The sequence below is a fragment of the Vanessa cardui genome, chromosome Z, assembly GCF_905220365.1.
Source record: "Vanessa cardui chromosome Z, ilVanCard2.1, whole genome shotgun sequence".
In the NCBI taxonomy this organism is placed as follows: Eukaryota; Metazoa; Arthropoda; class Insecta; order Lepidoptera; family Nymphalidae; genus Vanessa; species Vanessa cardui.
The window spans coordinates 14,624,888-14,647,838 of NC_061154.1; the positions used below are offsets into that span (position 1 = coordinate 14,624,888).

The window sequence follows — 22,951 nt, forward strand, 5'->3', positions numbered from 1 at the left end:
GCTTCACTTGGCTTGTAATACATATAGCTTTTTAGAACTATTAATTCACGTAAGTACGCCGGTCACGTTGAATTAAAGTATCGTCGTGCATAAGTATAAGTGAATGTAAGTCATGCTTACAGAATGTCTTAGTGTGAGTAACACTACTACAATCAAAATCATTATAAAAAAGTAGGATTTATCAAGTTTCTTTTATTAAAAGTTAATTAATTTAGCGTCGCGTCCTTCGTGTGTAATCTATTTACAAGTGTACGATAAAAAAGTGGGTTGGCTTACATTTTTGTGTGTAAAGTACAAGTAGAGACGAGTATTTTAATATTATATAAGGGTTATAATGAAGCTATGTCGATAATGTATGTTTAGATATGAGCAGCTACATAATTAATTCAAAGCGAGCAAAGTTCAGGCACCGAGTCAAATATTTACACACGTACGGTGCCTGTCTGTGCATTCGATGTGGGTTTATTATTCAGGATTAGCATCGCATAGTAATTGTTCCAATCTTACTAAGTGAGATAACTAAGATCACGCCCACGTTACTAGAGGGAGATTTAATTTTGCTTTTAATTCAAAAATAGAACGTAGGACATTCTCTAGTAACGTATTTATTATTTGTATAAGATTTTTAAAGAAATTTCGCTTTTGAACTTAGGCACCCTCTGCTTTTTAGGATATATTCCATAATTCTGTTGGTAGATACGTATAATGCAGAAGTAGGTACAACCGTGACGCGCAATTTTCCTCGCGTTATTTTGCTTCACCGAGGGAACATAAGATATTTTTAAAAACAAATTAGTATGAAACTCGCTTCAGCGTGATTTGAACCAGCTATCTTGGGCTAAGACCCAGTTTGTATTCAAATTGAGTCATATGTACTATATTAATGGAATATATGAAAAAATATATTCAGAAAATATTGAATAGGTATTTATTTAATATAAATTATTAACTTATTTTATATTGTCATAATAGTTTTAGATTATTGATTTCGGTGTAAAATGCTTGTTAATTCCTATCATATAATTTGCAACTGCTGGGCTAAGGCCGTCTCTACCTTTGAGGAGAAGGTTAGGAATATGGAATATTCCACCACGCTGTTCCAATGCGGGTTAGTGGAATACACATGTGGCAGAATTTCTGTGAAATTTGACGATGATAATCACGATGTTTTCTTTCACCGCCGAGCACGAGATGAATTATCAACACAGATAAAGCACACGAATATTAAATGGTGCTTGCCTGTTTTGAACCCGCAATCATCGGTTAAGATGCCTTTTAACCATTGGACCATCTCGGCTATAAAAATGTAATCTTAATTATTGATCGTTGTAATTAATTAACTTACCTTATTAATCATATTATATACATTGCGATTTAGTTCTAATAAATAATTTATTCATTCCAAGACAAAGTTTTAATTCAATAATATTATTAGATCTCTCATTATTTTCATTTCATTTAACTTTTTCGTATAAAACACAAAGTATAGTAATAATTTGATATTCGTATTTAAAAGTTATTCTAAGCAACTGTTTCAAAATAATAAATACTACTAAATGTCACTACGTCTAACAATTCTACAAAATATATCAAATAATATGAATAATAGAAATTGACAGCAAGTAATTAAAAAGCAATTAAAAGACATCTCATGACTTATGAATTTTTCTTATATTTATGTCACAAATAGTATTTAATAACAATTAACTTTTATATTTTATATAATATTGACCACCAGATGTCTTTTTTCAGCGATATAACGACGTATAAGTACGTTTGAGCAGAATAATATAACATAAATATGAAATATATAAATATTTTCATAGAAGGTACTCATTTATATTAATTTAAGCGGAACCGTCTGCCATGTGTTATGTAATAAAACCTTCTCAGAAACGCGCCGCACCTTCTGGTGTATGTTTTATGTTTATTGGTTTAGAATTTTATTTCAGTTAGGGAAATAAAAAGCATATTTATTTATATAGATAATAAATTACGTTTGACAAGTTTTTAATCGAGGAAGGATCGACTGGATACACCCATTTGGGAGAATATGTTGCTTCTAATGTTCATTAAAGCATGCGTTTTGTTATTAATTCTACACAGCCGTTGGTAATCTGATGTTAAATTGTAACAGAATTTTCACTAAGACTATTTGACTTGTAAAAACTCATTAAAATCATAAATTATTCCTGTACAATTTAAGCGTCAAATATGCTAAAATATACTCAATATTTAATCTGCTTAATACGTATAAATAGATTTGTTAAAAATAATCAAGCCATTTTTCTTGAACGTTGAAGTTTAAGTAGTTTTGAAACCTGTAAAGTTGAACTTTGCAGGAGATTAAACAATCATAATATTCTAAAGCGAATACGACCTCTCAATATGTGAAACCAGGCCGGTACGGTAAGGCTATAATATAATAATACTAGCTATGAAAGGCAAACGGTAATATAAATTAAAATAAATGCTTCTTAACCTTTTCAGTTTAATAGCGTGAGAAAGTACAACTTTTAATTGCTCGCAATGATTTAAAATATGTTAGCCTCAAGAAAAATCTGAGGTGCATATTCTTATTTACCGATAAATTAAATTCTTAAAATTTGTATTTTCATATTTTTTTAAAACCACAAGCTGTTACACTGAAAAATAAATCATACAATCAATTTCATGGACATATTTAAAGGAACGTAAAAAAATAATTAGTGTGTATAAATACAGGTTAATGGGCCACCAGCTTTGGGAGATAACAGGTTACGTCGCATATGCCTGTAGTTACAGCTCACTCACTTTTAAAACCGGACTAGAACAATACAAATTATTGTTGCGTCACCATACCTACCTATACAAGATGAATCTCTCTTATATGGGTGTATATATTATTAATTTCAAACCGATACATTTAATCTTTAATTGGGATAACACATTCGCCTAAAGTTGCGTTTAAACAACTTCAACTTTTTTAAGTTCGTCTAATTATATCCATGAATATACGCTAATTCACAAGCAAGAAAACTACCATTTAACTAAATACAAGGAAACAAGTCATCTTGGTAGTTTTAGAAACGACTCTAACATCAATATACATCGTATTCCTATGTACAGTCAAAATACTTTGTATCGATACCACACAAGAAATATACACACACACACAAACACAGATTTAGTTGACAATTAAATATAAAGCATAGAGTTATCGCAGCAGGCAACATTTATTAAGCTACAACATCATTTCATAACACATCGATCTATAAAATCATCAAATGTCAATATTGCGAATTTATCAAAATTGTTACATATATAATTTAAAAATAAGATCTATTTTCCGACGAATATATTTCGAGCTCATAACATTTTGCGAAAGCATTGTTTACTTTGATATTGTGCGACAACAAAAATCAATTTTGGACTTGGATACTTATGTAAAAATATGTAAATGATATACTTATGAATGTGTATAAAAAAAGTAAATCTTTAATCGAAATCCCTTCAAATGAGTCATCTGTCAGTGATCTACTTATATTATGTAGAAGTAACTCTGTCTGTCTGTCTGCTGTATCTCTCTATATGCTCTCTTTAAACGCGTGCGAAGCCGTGGGCGAAAACTAGTTCAGAAATATATTTGTCTGTATCAGATCAAATATCGAGCGATGCAAAATGTCAGGGTGATTTTTCTTTCTTCGATAAATTATTTTCGCTAATTACGATTTTATTAACGATATTTTTCATGACATTGGCAAAAAAATCCTTTGATATATTTGGTGACATTTGATGATTTGGAAAGAACAGAAATAAATAAAGAATATATGTACATAGAGCAGCCATCAAGAGTTTGACATCACTTTCCTAATCGCAATGATTTTACAGCGAACAAGTAAAATATCCATAAAAAGACATTTGTTGCATTTCAGTAAACATCGATTATATTATTATACGTGTTACTTGCACGTCAGTACTACACGATGCACGCTCCGATCTCTTGTCAATGGTGTGCTCGCCTCCTGAAATTTTAAGAATCGTAATTAATCGTACAATGACAAAATATTTCCTTATTATATATTATTTATTAAAAATGTAACAATAATTTGATTGTTCTACTTACATGACTTAATTGATGGGCTGTTCTCGTTGCACCTGAAACAGTTTGAAGTATTAATTGAATAAAAAAATAGTGTTCGAAATATTTTTGAAAAGAGAATCATTAAATTAAAAAATAATGTAGATTAAAATGAAGTATGATCATGGTTATTAGACTGTGCAGTCATAACGGCCCATAGTCGGCAACGATATATACACATTAACAGTGGCTATATAAGTATGGCATATTGTTGCTTGAACAGGATTATTAACAATTATTATGTAACACTTATTATTTTATGCAGTTCCTGAATCTGATCCAATATGGAAGAAGACCCGATGAAAATAGCTAATCAATAACTGATTGAAATGTTTGGAATAAAAAATTTAACAAATGTTGATCATTTCAGGTAAGGCGTAGACCGTTTCCATTAATTTTAAAGTGAAATACTTTCGGATGGATGCGATATTAATGGATTCTTGACAGACTACGCGATACCCATAATAATGTAGTTATTGTTTTTACTTGTTGCTTGTTATGTTTACGTCTAAACTAAATTTTTTGAGATTAAATTATAAGACGAGATTATTAATTAATTTTTCATTATTTACCTATTCGATATGACTCCGGAATGTTTCAACTGATTTTTCATATTTCTTCGCGCAGTTTGCTCTGTAAAAACCAATTTGGATGATCATTATTCGTAATGATTAGAAGAAGAAATATTGTGAAGGCAACCGCCTTTCAGAGATCGATACATCATAGCTCGTTACATACAGTTGAAAATAATAAACAATTCATTTACTCACATATAAACAATGACGGTAAACATTTTCGAAAAACTACGCTACAAAACAATACTGCGTCTTTTCGTTTTTCAACACAGCAATAACAAAACCGTTACACTTGAGATCATAAATATTTTATGACGTTAATTCTATAATCAAACACCACCGGGAAGATTTTATTTTTAGCTCAATTTCAAGGATACTGGGTATTGATTGGCGCAAGTCCTTTGGCCACCTGAGTGCAGCGCCGCGATTTGCCCCATTCGCAAACTACGGGACTCGTTCACTGCCATCTAGCAGGTTTCTCGGGTAACGCTGAAATGCAGCTTGCACCCTTGCACTGAAATGAACCTTTTTTCAGTTCAAGTTTTCGTTTAATATCCGAAGCGTGGCGCTGCTGAGCTCATTCAGCTATGCATGTACATATTTACCAGTACATAATATTCAGTCAACTGTACTTGCAATAACAGTTGATATTATGTTTTCTTGCACTAAGTATTATTTTATTTTAGTAATAAGATGTATGGAAATGTTGAGCACGCGAAACAGAGCTTGCGGGCCTAATACGAGATCACAATTTTACTTAACCCTGCTGGTATACAAATAAATAGATCCTTAGGTTTCCGAGAATTTCTTCGATGAAAATAAGATGTTTTTTATGTTTAGTACGTAACTGTTTATAAAATATAATATTTTTTTATTATTATTCGCATGAATTTCATCTTCGTAATTTTCATAAATCACACCATACCGATCGGGTAATCCCCGAATAATTGAACTCAAAGGTAAGAATAATCTTCTTAGTGAAGTATTAATTAATGTTTTACTTCTTTACATAATATTCGATGATTAGAATTTTTATTATTTTCTCCATACCTGAAATTGTAAGAAATGATTTATATATTGAAATTAAGACATTATTCATTCGAGTGGGCTCATAAAAGCACCTTTGAATCGTCATCTCAAAATTGGTCCAAAAATAGATTCTGCCGAGAAAACCCTACAAGTAACTCGCCATTGAAGCAAATCCAATTTAATTGGTAATATTGATATGATATTAATTATTATTAGTATCGCGAATAGACTACGCCGAATCGATTAGCAAATTGACGTCAATTAATCAGCTTACGAATCAGTAAGCTGTCTTTGTGTAGTAGGTGAATAGGCTCACTTGTGGCCGCAATCACACTTATGCAGTTTAAGATAAGACATACCCGTTGCTTGCCATTTCATTCATTCATTGACGTGAAAATATACACAGATTACAATGTTCAAAAACAAACAAACACGTGAAGCACTCCATACTTGCTTAATAAAAACATCAGAAATTACAAGCAACTTTTTTATAACGTAGGTAGGGAGCGAGCTTGAGTCACTCAATGGTAAGTGGACGCCACTGCTCTTACACTTCGGTGAGATATTTTGACTATTCCTTACATTATCAATGCGCTAATAACCACAATAACAAAGATGTTCAATACTTTGGGCTTATAGTTTCACTGGCTCACTCCCCTGTCAAACTGGAACAAAACAATGCTAAGTATAACTGCCGTGTCTTAGGCCTATCTACGGTAGATCTTAGACTAGTCTTAAGACTTTATAAACTTAATATCAGTAGATTTTATTATTGGACACGGTGTAAAGTAAAATTAATATTTACTGCACAGGATATGTTAATGATATTCAGTATTCATTGTGATACATAACAAAACTTGTATTTGTTTATTCTTTTATTTTTCTTGATAAGTAAGATTTTCTTCTGAGATTTTTTTGTTTCTCTCGATAGAATATACGACCCAGGTATGTTTACGTTAAGATTAAAGTAACAGCCTGTAAATTTCCCACAGCTTGGTTTGGAACGTATTCCACCACGCTGTTCCAATGCGGGTTGGTGGAATACACATGTGGCAGAATTTCTATGAATGAATGAAGGTTTCCTCACGATGTTTTCCATCACCACCGAGCACGAGATGAATCATAAACACAAATTAAGCACATTTATATATATATATAGTGGTGCTTGCCTGGTTTTGAACCCACAATCATCGGTTAAGATGCACACGTTCTAGCCACTGGGCCATCTCAGCTATCTATGGTAAGATTAACATTATTAAATAACAAAAGTGCTTATGCGAAACAATATTTTTGTCCCGTCAAATAATAAAATACTTTAATTATTTTAAAAAACATTATTAATAATTAATTAAAATTATTAGTAAATTAACTAGGCAATACTTATTGAAGTATTGTATTAGTGAAATGTAATTGAAAATTAAATCTTTAATGAACCATTGTTCCAATTTAATTATAATAAAGTATATTGCAATAAATCGTTTTAAAATGTTTCTATATACTCTTGATATGATACATAAATGAATTGTCATTTCATCGTGTCATATCTGGATATTCACAGAAAGTACAAACCATGACAAAAGAATCGCGGATCAAAGTAAACAGTCCTATGTGAAATTCTTCTTCAGAAAATAAGATTGCATTGAAGAGGCGTTCGTATGGAATCGGGGATGATATCATATAATCCATTCAAAGATTTACTTGCAAATGTAGAAAATACATAATTTTTCCTCTTTGATGGTTATGTACACTTCTATTATTATAAATAATAAAAAAGATTCAACGTATTTACATATCTTCATTGACTTGATTACTCGCTAGGAAAACAGATATTTCGTAAACTAAAATAATGCGGTTTCAGTTTTCTATTTTGTATTTCTATTCATTATTCAATTATCTTTTCTAGGTAATCTCGGTATAAGCGAGAGCTCAGAAATTTGAATTGCCTTTAGGTTTCGACATATCTCAAATCTGATATAACATATCGGTCGATTAATTAAAGCACAGTTTGTGTCTAAATATCTGCCGATATATTACGTATAGGTTTACGTCAATTAGTGGATCAGACATGAAATATAATAATCACAGTTATATTTACTTGCATAAAGTAGTGCAATAAGTTTTAATAAAAGTAAAGCATTTAGCCGCCCCTGGTGATAGATAGGCTCGTTTGGTCGTTCGTTTTTTGCCCAGAGGAACGAATTTGCGATTCAACTGAGTTTAGCTGCGGCATTCTTGCTACCTTTCCACGCGGTCATGAATTTGTACAGAGAATATTTTCAAAAGATTGACGCATCATTAACTCCATTGCGTTGTAAAAGAGTCACAGGATCGTCCCCGACCTCTTCGTCTAGCGTCGTCCTCTCCTCTAGCTTTAAGCTTAAATGGAGGGGTATATATTATTAATTCCTGGCAATATTACTAGAATTATTGAATATAAAAATTACCTGCATAATATAATAACACTTATTACCGTTGTCAATACAAGTTATGATATTTGCTTTCGTAATCCGATACTGTCTGACATGTTGTCAATAAGGCTTAATGGATTTGTTCAAATTCAAGGCTATCAGAATCTCGGAGACATCTAATAGCTTTGTTATTATAATGACATAATAGTATCGAATTGACAACATTTCAAAGAAATAATTTTTATTACTATACTTGATACCAAGCTTCCTAACTTCGTAAAGGTTACGTAAAGGTTGGAATTTTATAACGTAATATTTACTGAAATTTAGTAAACACGTGAGAGCATTATCGTGTTACCCCGGAAGAGACGGCGAGGCTATGTATGGATTTTAGTGGGTGATCTGGTTATCCTATCGGCGAGTTGCACATACATAGGGTAAGCCGTTTTACCAGCGATTAAAAAATAACAAAAAGGGACTCGACAAAAATATATGTTTGATCCATCCTGTCGTACTCAGCCGGCAATTCAAGATTTGAAGGCACGAGACATCCTTCCTTTTTATTTTAATTTGAGCTGAAATTATCGTACTTGTAAAAATTACTAGTTATTCGCCAAATGGCCACTTCTTCAGATCATAGGACTTTGCTGGAAGGTGCCGTAAACATTGTCATCTCCAACGAAATTTGGTCCTTCAACATACGTGACCAAAATAAGCAAACTGAAGTGAGAACCTAGTCCCATTTCAGTCAGCTAATTCTGCAAGATATATCTTCAGTTCTTCCATAGATAAACTATCTCTCTCTATCTACAATTTTAACCTTCAAAGATACTTGAAAAAAAGTTCAATGAAGTGCAGTTTAAATTTTGTGGATATTGAAAATTTTCATGAACCCAAATATTTATTGAAGACTTTTTATAATATTATAATTACTTGCCCAATACAAATTACTATTTGAGAAACATCTCGGGTTAATAGAATAAATAACGCAAAATACGAGTACACTGAAACAATTATGAATCTTAATATTTGAAAGGATTTGTTTTGTAAAATTTGAAGGTAAAGTGGCTTAACGGTCTATTCACATTATTAGAAAAGCAACTTTGTTTACAAACAATAAACTTAATAATTTCATTCATTGGTTCACAAAGGGAAAAATCGATCGAGCGCTGAGACCACGTTATCCTTACTCCGTGTTCATAATAAAGAGACTCTTCACAATCTCGGTCTGAAATAATTACCAATATTATTAAATTACTTCTTATTATATGCTGCATCGACTTCTATATCGATGCAAATAATTGAAGTATCCGTCTGATTTCAAGATTTAATTGTTTGATACGTTAATATAAAAGTAATTCAAGCATATTTTCGTATTTCTTTCTCTGTCACTCATAATCTTCTACTATACTAAAATAATAAATATTATAGGTATTGTTATCGATTCTTACAAATCGAATAATCTATACTTATTCGGGAATCATACCGGGATAAGAAACAGTTAATTTTAATGATTCCCTTAATATTGTCAAGTGAGATTATTTAATATTTTTTTCTATAATATAGTAGAGTATAGGTATTAGTTACACAGATAGACTCAGAAAGTAGCAATCAGAGGTTTCAAATCGAAAACAAGTATTAATTTACTACTAGCAAATAAATCGCAATCAGGGCATAAGTGTATTATTATTATATAGTCAGTCGTTTCAATAGCTGATTATCGATAACTATAAGAGACATTATCCGCTCCGACATCACGTGGATGTTATAATCTCCGGAGTCTTCATAAAATGTATATACATATTGAAATACACGCGTACAAAGAAGAAATGTTTATGTTGGGCTTGAATTCGACACTTTCTTTACAAACAGGTGAACGGCTAAGAAAAACGTGTAAAAGTCCAATCATACCATGTAGTTTTTTTGTATAAGTTCTCATAAATAAAGGCGCACTCATATAAAATTAACATAATTATAATCTTAGTAATATTATTATAATATTAGAACTTTCTTTCTTACTAAATTCTGGTGAAGATAGTTCAATCCACGATAACGAATGGGTCGTTTTCCTAAAGGTGCAAGTTTATAATATAAGCTGGTACACTGTGAGGTTTACTTTAACGCACAGAGTATGTACCTATTTGGGCACACCCGCACCAAGTTAATTGACAGAAGAGAATGGGAATATGCTATATTATACCTGATATAACGATACTCATATAACAATATGCAAAATTATGTTATGTTCTTTTCTAATATTTAAATTTTCTAATATTTAAATAAAAATGAGGAATATTCCAATTCTTGGGCTTACAAATCGGTATTTCTTTTGGAACCAGAGTAATCGTAATCTCCTTAGAATTGCTACTGCTTCTTTCATAAGTTGAGGTATAATTATCTCATATAATAATTTACGTTTTTCCAAAAATTAATACTCAAAAACAAAATAGATCAACCTTCTTGGTGACTCGACATCCACGATGACGTGAATTTAACTGGCCATCGAGATGTCTATTCGAGACTAAGGTTTGTTTAGATCTGCCCGTCCTGCACTTCTCCTTTACGGCAAATAGTGGGGCGCATCTTCCCGGGTTGAAGTATCTATAACATCGGACATAACTGCAGAATAAATTATTATCCACTGTAAATCCGATATTGAATTTAAAACTTTTTTTACTTTTTTTTAGGTTTCTATTCGATATTTTCTATAAGTCTTTCCAGAATATTTTTATGAACTCATGTTACATACCGACGGTTTATCATATTATTGAATTTCCAAGAAAATCCAAAATAAATATTATTAAACGTCGTTCATATCAAAATTTAATATTTACCTAATTGTATATTTCTCCATTTACAGCTTCTTTATCCAAACAAGTGAATATATTAAATTAATTACATATCTCCTAGTACATTGTTTATGTCAAAACGCATTTAACATTTATAAAATTGAAATAAAATATACACCAGTGTTGTTATTAATTAATATACTTTAAATTAACGAGACCGACCGAGTGTTTGTGCTTTGATTAATACAATGAAAACGTTCAGTGTTTTTATAAAAAGATAAAAGTTTACGTTCGAAAATGGATCATTTGTGAAACTCGATGTGGACGTTGCTTTGAAAATGTTGAGTCGGTGGAAAAGCAAAGATAAGTCGGAAAAGTCCGGCAAGTCTTCGAGTACAGGCGGGAAGAAAAAACGGAAAGGTCGTGACAATGGTGAGTACAATCAATGACTACACACAATCAGACATGATTTGAATATCATTCGATATATTTACTATTCTATTTTCTGTTGTGAATGATTTATAATTCGAATAAAATAAGATTGTACTACTATAGGAGGTTATGGTAAAATAAAATAGCACAAACGCACAAATTCATAGCTATTTCTTTCTCATGTGTCTTCAAAATCTCGAAAGCTAGACATTCTGAAATTAGTTGAATGCCGACTGCGAAAAAGATGACGACAATCCTTGAAAATTCTTAACACTTCCTTGAAAATTATATAAACTCGTACATGTAGATGTCAAAAATGCATTGTCAACACCATCTGTATTTGATTTGAGTCTCATACTTTTTTCAACAATAAGTTTTAGTTCTTTGTAAATTTAATTTAGTTTTTCAAATTAGAAAGCTTTTGGTTTTAACGGTAGGGTGTTGATATGTATATAAGTCTAAGAGTCAATTAAGTTTACGCTGCGTTGCGTTATTGTGTAAAACATATTAGATATTTACTCGATGCTCTCAATATATGCTTAACAGAGATACAGAGGGTACCAAATCATTGGTAAGCTAGCAAAGAATATACTCCGATCTGAGCTTAAAAGATATTTCATTTAATATTCGTCATCTATTTCATCTCCTTCGATGATGTTCTCGATAGGCTACAAATTGTTCATGACACCCATAAACTTATTTGTCAAGGTCGCATCTTCTTTTTATTGACTCCCGAAACAGATATAATACAAGAAAACGTTTTCATTGGTATAATTTGATCTAAAGTAGATTGTACTTAATTATTTAAATGTATGTAGTCTGTAGAAGTTTCCATCACACTGACACGTCCTCTTTGATATAGTTTGAAATAACTTCCATCTTCTACTCGCACAAACAGAATTGGATAATAGTAGCAATCGTCACACGATCAGTTTGTTTCAGCGACACTAAGTGATATCAATAACTCGTTTTGTTATTTCTGTACCAACAATTAAAGCTACGACTTCAGGAGTCATGGAAACATTAAAGCGCGTTTCATGTTCATTCGATGGCGGTCTATCTGCATAAATAATCACTTTGAAATCATGTGTAATTCCATTTTCTAGAGCAATATTCAAAATATTTAACTTAATTTAGCGATGAATGATCTTTTCTACGTTGTTTATGAAATTAGTTTGCAGAAACTAGGGGTTTTCTTTAGATACTGGAATAAGTGAACCTTTCTGATGATTTAAGATGATACGAAATTATTGTACTATACAATTTTTGTTTCTCCAAATGATGTTTTTTTAAAACATGCATTGCATTTTATAACATATTGAAAGACATATTTAGACTCCTTAGTAGTTCCAGTTACGTAGATAAGAAGAGGTTCTGGTGGTTCAACCAGTTATGGAAAATAAACATTGTCAGGGAAGCCACACACATACCAGTACTTCTTTTTTTAAACTTGGTCAATTAGGCATACCAATGTTCGCATCGGGATGCATCTTGTTACATAACCTTTATCGTAATTGAAGGGTGATTTATTGAGATTGGTTCTAGTTCTTGACCTAGTCTGTTTTAATCGTTGATCATCCCGTCATTAGACTCGCCCCTCAGGTTTTTCAATAGCTCTTTATAAAGATGATCATCTTGTTCGAAGAACTGCACCTTCATTATTACGTTGACTAATTATTTCGGCCGCTCTCAAAGAAAAAATTTGGATAATATTTGCTTCTTAACGAATTTCTTGTTGTTGTGGTATTTCAGTAGCTCTTTTTTCTCTTTTTATTGCACGATGTTTCACGTTTCTCGTCGATGTTCCGATATTTTCTTTCTTTGTTGGCACTGTAAATAATGTCAAGCGTGTAGCTCTAGTTTTCTACTTATATGCAATAGTCACTGGTTATTTGTCTTACGTTCACATTTTAACCTAAAGATTCATTGTTATTGAAGTTATGAGTATACTTACTAATTATCATTATTGTCATTTTCTAACAAAACTTAGCTTAATTTGAAATGATAATTATAATTGTTGTGAGTATTTCATGTTAATTGACTAATGACAGAAAATAAGTTACTTGATTTTCTTTTTGAATAAATTTTCTTTATTTTTTTCATTTTTTATAATTATCGATTGATCGAAGCGTCATCCGCTAATGATTTTTAAAGATACATATGGAATAATCGCTTCCTTCATGAAATAAATATTGTAATTATTTATTTTCATGACAATCGGTTGAACGATGTAGAAGTCTATTTATTGCCGCCACCTGGTGGTGAGTTACATCAGTGAGGGTAGCATAATCACTTTCTCCATGAAAAACAGTATATATATTAATTTTAATTACAATCAGCTGTTTGATGTAAAAGTTAATAGATCGCAGCGCTACCTGGTGGCGAGGTGCGTCAATGGGACTAGCATACAAACCTTTTCCATGAAAAAATACATATGCATACTAATTTTCATAATAATCGGTCTATCCTATATAGCCTATCATTTGCGCAGGCACATGTGCTTATCGCATACCGATTTCTATAAAGATCTGTTCATCCGTTCTTGAGTTATCGCGGGACATACAAACAGACAGACAATAATTTTCAAAATTGTAAAACTGATTTCAGTCAGTCATAAAATTAACCCCTATGACGAAATTCGACAAATAAATTGAGTATACAGATAGACTCTAGAGTTTAATATAGTAGTATAGAAGTATAGGTACAGATATATAGATAATTAATACATATATTCCCACGATAGGGAGATTAATATACGCTGCACGTATATTACTGGTTGTTAATACACGCCCTAGGATTGAATGCATTTCGATATCCTTACACTTCAATGATATTATCCCCCTGTAGTGCAAATTTAATACTCAAGTTTCGATTGCTCTTCATCGATAATGAATAAATTAAATTTAAAGAACAAATACGGCAAATTACACAGACTGATATATTCAGAATAATGAATAATTAATAAACTATACAGAAAAGTAATTTAAATACTCATAGTTACTGGTATTATTTCATGTCGAACATAAATGTTTTTACTAGCACTGTAAATATAATTATGTTATTAAATCTGTGATAGGTTTATATCTCTTTTAAATGATCAGGACTACCTATAGTGAAATACATTAACAAATGTCCTTTAAAGGTAGTCTTGACCAGAGTAATCAATTGTTACGAATACGTCAAGATATTACTAGAGCCAATGGACGGGATTACAATATATACAGGCAAAAATTAACAGGGCTAGTGTCAAAAAAAAAAGTTAATTTCACGCCTTTACGTGACATCGTTGTCAATGATGTTACACTTTTATTATCGAGTAATTAATTTAACGTATAGCCATCAGCAAGTTCGTAATTATATTATTAAGAGAATGAGGGGTTTTTGCCTCCAGCGTATTTATATGATCATTTTTTTAGTTATTCTCATTTTTTGCACTGAATTTGTGCTATTTTATTTTTTACTCATTCTGCTTGACAATTGTAATATATAATTCCGTATGTAAATATTTAATGTGTGTGTAAATTCTTGATCTGTAATTTAGTATATAATGTGTGATTTTATCAATTTTATCATAGTTTTATATATTCATAGTGTACACAACATAAGATTTTTTTTATTTAATATTTGTTTAGGGCAAAATTTACAAATATCAGCGGATATCATATTATAGAACATAATAGGATCGCCTTTCACAGGAAGGATGTATTGACCTCGTGAAGCGGAGTCGGAGGTACTGTAAGTTTATCTAGAGACGCGAATCGAGCAAAGTTAAAAAAAATCATTGCAAGACAGTTTTTAACCGTTAACATATAACGTTTTATTTTACGTAAATAGATAAATAACTACCTAGATATATATAAATACAAGTTAAAAGGTTTAATTGATCCAAACGTTGACATACAGTGCATACATAAAAGATCATATATTTTTATAATTTGATAGTAAAATATACATAGGTACGATCTTGTACAGGTCATATTTAATCTTGCCTTTGATTTTAGAGTAGCTTAATGCAACTGCGCTTTTATTGAGCTCGATAACAAAGTGCTGTAATGTCTTAATAATATTTACGATCCTTACTTGCTGAATTTACTTATAATATCTGTGTAAGACATTTTAATCCCAGGCTTTATTTTAAGCCTGGAATTAGAAATTCTGTAATAATATCTCTACAAGCTACCGATGCAGACCTTTTATTATAATAACATTAATATACCTTTTTTTTCTGCTACAACAAAGAATCCTATTAAAACATAATGTTTTACATTTAAATAGTCGAACTGTTTAAAGCAGAAAACAAGGGATCAAGATCTATTTTACCTTTTTCATGATTTTAATTATTGTTTAACCTAATTCCTACCATTTTGGTTTGGGGATTTATACATGTTCTATGCGATTCTGAGTCTGCATGAATATAATGATATATGTAAATGAAATGAAAAATAGATGTATGAAACCATTCAAAAATGAATGTCACGTCACTTTACTATTACTTTGTACTCATAACAAAATAATAATAATATAATAAAAATATGTCTTACTCTTCTTAAGCAAAGAGTAAGGATATGTTTTCTTGCGTTATATAAAGATGATATATTAATATTTTTATTTTATTCTTTCAGAAGAGGATTGGCAGGGAGACCCGAGGAGTGACGGTAAATATGCTTTATTCATTCGATTTATATATAACATTAGACGTCTGAAATAATACAATCCAGTTTACAGTTTACAGTTTTTTTTATACTAAGCGCATAGACATAAATACAAAATCACTTGAAATTTGGAAAGTTAATTATTATCGTCTATATTCATAATCTATAAGGATTTAAGTAATCCTTTAATTTACTGTAACGGATCTTTGTTGTCAAAGTTTTAATTCTTCTCAATTTGACAAGAAAATTAATGGCTTCACATACGTTAATTGATTAGATAAACGTTACGCGCAAATCAATACCCAAATTAACGAACTCGTCCCCTCAATCCGTAACAAGTGACATTTGTAGCTCAACCAAAAAACAACGGCGGTGTTATGGGGCGGAGAGCAGTTTTGGTTTAGTCTTAAAAGTTAAATTCGAGACACTTACAATTTTCTGACATCCCTTACTTTTATCGAGTTTTTGTATTTCTCATAATTGATTCGTTTATATATAGATATATTTAAATTTATATACTTACAGTATGGTGGTAGGGCTATGTGCAAGCCCGTCTGGGTAGGTACCACCCACTCATCAGTTATTCTACCGCCAAATAACATTACTCAGTATTGTTGTGTTCCGGTTTGAAGGGTGACTGAGCCAGTGTAACTACAGGCACAAGGGACATAACATCTTAGTTCCCAAGGATGGTGGCACATAGACGATGTAAGAAATAGTTAATATTTCTTACAGCGTCATTGTCTATAGGTGATGGTGACCACTTTCCATCAGGTGGCCCATCTGCTCGTCCGCCAACCTATACCATAAAAAAATAGGACTATTTCGCAATGTGGGTACATATAGACTCGCTCCGACGAAAAAAGTAAATTTTACATTGCTCATCTGGATGTATATAATCATAATATTTATTTCATTAAAGAGCTTATAGCATTCCATTATGCGTTTAAATATTAAATAACCCATTTGCACCTGCAAGGATTTGTATTAATCGAGATTCATTTTAAAGTCACTCGATATATGTTTCCGATGTTAAATAATTAATTTCAATGATACGTAACAAGTAGCGATGTTATATAAATGTGTTTTACTAATTAGTTTATAATTATCAAACATACGTAATTAATTGTATTTGGAATAATAAGTCAAACATCATGCAAGTTTACGTTCAAATGAACAAACTAACTGACCAATTAAAATATAACATTATATTATACTTATTATTTATACATTATTGGAAATTAGTATATTTAATAAATTTTAACTATTCCTTACATTGGCACATTGACAATGTAAGGAATAGTTAAAATTTCTTACAGCGTCATTATCTATGGGTGATGGTGACCACCATTCGGTAGCCCATATGCTCTTCCAATAACCTATACCATAAAAAAACATCTATTTCGGGTTAAAAGACCTGTATGAATTTGATCGCACACTTGTATGTTGGACCATACGTATATTTATTAATAAAGTTTATTTCACGTTCAAATATCAACAAAAATTTGTATTTTCACTGTAATTAACTGTTGCTGTCTATCACTATAAATTAATTTTCCATATTAAATTTACAACTCGCGATTCAAATCTAGTACTGCAACTATTGTCAGGCGCGGCGTCGAACAGGTGCAATGCTCATACTAAATATAATGTAGAATGTGTTTTTACGACATCACATTAAAAACCTCTAAAATTATCAATGTTTCTTTCACATATTGCACAGTTAATACACGTGTAAACTTTGCTTTTGAATCAATCTTTTTATTAAAGAAAAGGCGCATCCAATTCCGTTGTGTAATTTGACAGATCTAAACATACATGGGGACAGACAGCGGTAAGCGACTTAGTCTTATACTATGTAATGAAGTAGTAACAATATCTAACATCTGCCCTTATTCAAGTGAAATTGATCGTTTTTTTAATGCGTAAATTTATTTCATACTTTAGTTACATAATTAAAAAGTAAGCAAGCGTATTACGGTAGAAAAGACATTACGATTATATTTCAATTAATTTTGAACGGCAATACCTTCTCTTTGTATTAATATATAAACTCAACTATGGTACAATTCATTTTGGTGAGTGTAACGAATGGATTAAGGGTTCAGTAGCAAAATGAAATATTATAAGTAATCTCGAACATTTAATGGTTTTCACCGCGCGAGGTCCAAAGCTCCAGCTGTAGGTGTGTTCGATTTTGTTGTATATTCTACAGGCAAATTTTAATATATTTATTCAAGAAGATATTTAAACAAAATTTTTCTGGATTCTTATATATTTTATAGTATAGACGGCTTGTATAAATGGGCTTCCTAATGATAAGTGGAGATAGACATTGACGTCACAGATATTAACCATCCCCCCCCCCTTCCCATTGGCAAAAGAACCTTGATATCTGAGATGATATGGCCCTTGTGCCTGTAATCACACAAGCAATCATCGAAAGGAGTACTTCTGTTTAGCCATAAAATGACTTATAATTGGGTGGAAATTACCTTTCGAAATGTACATTTTGTAGAAAAGTACTGACTGGATATTTAATACTCACACATTATCATACGAAATTATTAAGAATACAAAATTAAAATCACAAAATTTCTATAAAAAATCATCGATCTAAGCGAAATACAACTACTGTTTAACTACGAAATCTCAGAAACTGTAACTTATATACACTTTGAAATTTAACAGGTAGGTTCTTTATAGAGTGTAAACGTTCCCTAAGAACGGATTTTACGAGAATCCATCCCAAAGGAGGTAAAACGGGCGTTTGAGGTTTTGTTTTAATAAATTTCGTACGGGTAAAGCCAGAGGTTTAGCTAGTCATATAAATATTCTTGTATTGTATAACAGAAGTTACTGGAAGTGTTGGGAACGTTTACGGAACCCTAAATTAATCAAAAAGCGAATATAATTACGTTACTCTCTGCTGCCGTTCTCGTAGCTTTGTTTGCACGCGTTCTTGTTGTGGGGGGATACACTTGTTTGAATACCACCGCTTTATTTATCAAGTTGGTATCACTGATATTCGACGGAATATTGAACCCTGATACTTTTTTAACTATTTGCAAAAATGTTCGGAAAATCATTAAACCAAGATAGGATTCCAAAATTCACAAAATTTATGAAGCTAAGATTGGACAAACTGATTTCGTATACCCGTAACACGTCTTTTATCTTTACTGTAAAGACTAAGACGAAAGTATGTAGCTTCTTCGTTTCATTATGAGAAACTTAAGTGTTGCAACTCCGATATATTTAACTTTGCCGTTCGAATTTTTATTACTTTTTTAATTGTCCTGCACAAATTTGAAAAACTATGTATGTAAGAAATCACGCGTCTTGCCACTAGCCAGCAAATAATAAAAGATAATCTATAAGGCTGAATAAAATAAAATAAATAAACAATTTTGTTAATTGGGTAATATGTAACGTTTTTTCAGCACTTTCAGATATTTGGTTCTACATAATAAGGATAAATCGATGATAGAGCGAGGCCAGACTGTCATTAACCGCGCTTTACAACGTTCAATTATTTAGCTATGCTAAAGGAGTATCGGTATTAATTAATCCATTTTATATATTCCATATCACCTTCCAAACGTTGTTTTCTCATTATTAATGCAAGAACTTATGTAAAATAAAAATAATCAGCATTTAAAATAAAAGTAAAAGAAACAGTATTTTTTTCAACATTCACATAGTTTACTGTCTGCGTGTTTTAAACACTTTCTTATATCTTTAAATGATTGGATATTCTTGACAAGTCTTGTACACTATCATTCGGCGTCTTGAAAGATAATTTCCGCACCTTCTAAACCAATTAAATTCTTATGTTGCTTAATAAATATCTCTTTATTTTTATTTCTAAGAAAATTTCTTCAACCCATAAAACATCATCATAATCTCTCCCCATAAACCACCCTCGATCCTTGAAGATTATTTACGTTGAATGTTCGAATGAACATAACCGAAGTACATAAAGCTTTAGAGAAAAACCAACTGTGGTTCTTAAAGGATATCCTCTTACACTCTTAAAGCTGCGTTCGCTTATTATCATAACGTGTCGAGTTCGAATCCCGGGTAAAGATTATGAATGCTATTCAATTTTCCCGTTTAGAAATTCGTAGTAAAAGCTGGTGTATATGTTTAGTATTCCTGTGATCCTCAAAACACGTTAAGCCTTTGGTATTGCGCCTTATCTCCCTTCGGCCGTGTTGTATTGCCGCCCTGACAGACTAAAGAGAGAGGATAGAGAATGAATTTGTATTTACGCATAATATCATTTTTATTTTTTATTACACAGTCCCTCTTAAATATTTATTTTATTTAGTTTCTTATATTTGTTGTTTATATAAGGGTAACAGAAATACATAATTTGAGAAAAATTCGTCTATGGCTGTATTTCTAAAGATATCGTCTGGTGATAGACAGACGAACCCACAGACCGCGTAGTCGTAGTAATAGGTTTAGTTTAGGGTTAAATCCATTGTATACGGGACACTAAGAACTACCAATTTAGAGATAGTTCAAAAGAATTTTGCAATTTTTGCAATCAGTACCTATATGTATATTAATAATTATTATAACCGTTATCTTTAAGAAGAATCATTTCAAGTCTTACGATATGTGCGATTTTCGATAAAACATTTTTTTAATATCTACTGTCCGCTTATTTTCTTCGAAAATGTAGTAATGTACGTATATGACTATCCAAGTTTCAAAGTACCATGTCAGATTTCATTTAAGTCAGTCAAAATAAATTACTATTAATACTAAATTCCTTGCAAAAAGTTTTGAAACACTTTCCCGTAAAGTAAAAGGATAAATAAAGAGGAATAAAAGAGAATTAGATGCAGCAAAGATTATGGAAGGGATTGGGGACGCAATAGGCGTTGAAAACTGTTTTCCTCAACAAGTTGTGTCTTAATATACTTCTAAAAGATATGTTTATCATTGTATACGAAATGTTTTATGCTTTATAGTTTTATAAAGTTTAATTATGATTGAAAATAGAGCTATATATATATATATATATATATATATGGTTTATCAAGAATCAAAACGAAATAGAAAAAAGATTTGATATTATTATGATTTTTTTAAAAGTAATTCATTGAAACAGTATTTATGTTCGTATTTATAATTCACATTCCAAATGTGGTAAGACAATACCATAATTTTATTTCACTTTAGATTATTATATGTTTTAAATTTTTTTATAAACTCTTGAGCCATTTATCCATATTTTTGAATGTTAAATATTAAAGCTTTTTTTGTAACAGTGAGACGATTATTTAATACCGATGGTCAGAACAGTTAGCTGTAAAGTTATATTTCAAGGATATAATAAAATTTACTTTATCTCTGATATCAATTTCTCATGAATTTAAATGAATTTCTAGAAATACCAATCGAAAATAGAATCCAAAAGATAACTTACTGCCAATGGAAACGCTAGCTGCAGTTGAGTCGTCAAAATTCAAAATAGGAACATTTTCCATAATCAAAACAAAGTATTTAAAGACTAATATGCGAAGCGGTATTGTTGTGATTGTGAGTGAATAAAAAAATATTTTTGTTTTAATTTTTAAAATGTATCAAATTCCTTTTTCTAACGACTTTTAACTTTTGTTTTCATAGATGAAATAGATATACCTATCTGATAAAAAATTACACTGTCGTTATTTGAATAAAATACTTTCACTGGCTACTGAAAATTATAAGATTGTTGAAATATTATGTTAATGTTAATTTTATATTTTATAATAATAATAACTGTAACGCTTTGATAAACATTGTTATTCATATAAAAGGTTATAAAATAAGTTGATTCCAGCTCTCTGATCGCTTTAATATTTCAAACTATATCACTGATTTTAAGGCGGATTCCATCAATAAACGATGACTCAAGAGGACAATTCTTTTTTCAACTTTCTTAGCCGTAAAAGAAACAAATAAATTATTTTTATGTTTGTTCTTCAATTTAAACATTGCATAACTGTACTATAGTTGTATCATGAGAAGCCGAGATGGGACTAGTACAAAATAAAATAAATTTAGAAACAACAAATAAACATAGTTTCGTAGTGAAGTGTACTTGTATCGGCTGCATAAAAGGCGCTTAACGAACACATAATTCTTATTAACATATTGAACTAAAACCTACCGCACCCACTTCATTTGTGATTGTTACAGCGGCCAAGGGGAAGCGCCGAGGCCAGACAGGAAGGGTGGGACGTAACCCCATACCCTCGACAAATTGAAACTTCATGTATATGCCTTTTAGTTTTGTGAATGCATTAAAAAATCATTCGCTGTGAAACGGGGGGATAACTGGCTGAACAATATAATGTTGCCATTAGCCGATCTTCTTTAAATTAAATAATCTCGATCTATGATTTAAAATAAAATTCCTACTTAACATTTTCTTGCGAAGCGCTTTTCTCATTTTCTTTATTAATAAACTCCGCCCGTGCGATGCCGAACGGCTGTCTAGTAAAATATGTTTTAACGAAGATTATCTAGCATACCTTGTTTTTCTATACATTGCGTATTGTCTGGATAATAACTAACAAACTTTGTGTGCGCGAAAATCTTATTAGATAAATGTTTCCAAAAAATATTATTAAAGTGTAGAAAGAGATGTCGTTGATTTTCGTTTGCAGTCATTAATCAAAATAGTGATTATAAGTTGAGTTAAAAGAATGAAAATATTTTATTTCTCGGCATTATTTTTTAAAAGACCTGGTTACCGGTCCAATTAATGATTATAATAAAGACGTAGCTATAAATATATAATATTACGCTTTGATTCTGGACAGTTAAAGGAAACCATCGGGGCTAAAAATTAGAAATGCATCATGCCGGTGCTAACTAACACTGTTGCCTTATCGGTGAAATGTGTTAAATGTATATCACAATTGACCGGGTTCGAATTTATATA

At 31.1% G+C, this 22,951-nt stretch overlaps 1 protein-coding gene and 1 long non-coding RNA gene across 18 annotated transcripts in view; one reads left to right on the forward strand and one right to left on the reverse strand.

Moving 5' to 3' along the window:
* LOC124543059 (coiled-coil domain-containing protein AGAP005037) overlaps nt 1-22,951 on the forward strand; it is a 199,338-nt gene that overhangs the window by 84,608 nt on the left and 91,779 nt on the right. For 15 of the 17 annotated variants that reach the window (XR_006967427.1, XM_047121078.1, XM_047121076.1 and 12 more), the window contains one exon: nt 15,976-16,008. Coding sequence is in view for 15 of the 17 variants with exons in the window: in XM_047121078.1 (XP_046977034.1) it covers nt 15,976-16,008 (33 nt within the window). In the remaining 2 variants the exon portion in view is untranslated. Of the gene's footprint in view, nt 1-10,992; nt 11,354-15,975; nt 16,009-22,951 lie in introns of all 17 variants that reach the window. The other 2 variants (XM_047121089.1, XM_047121090.1) reach the window with 1 other exon arrangement.
* Nucleotides 932-5,082, reverse strand: LOC124543065. Its single transcript, XR_006967428.1, has 4 exons — nt 4,891-5,082; nt 4,693-4,753; nt 4,106-4,137; nt 932-4,004 (listed from the first exon to the last, which is right to left on the reverse strand). It is a non-coding gene; the product is annotated as an uncharacterized LOC124543065 (long non-coding RNA).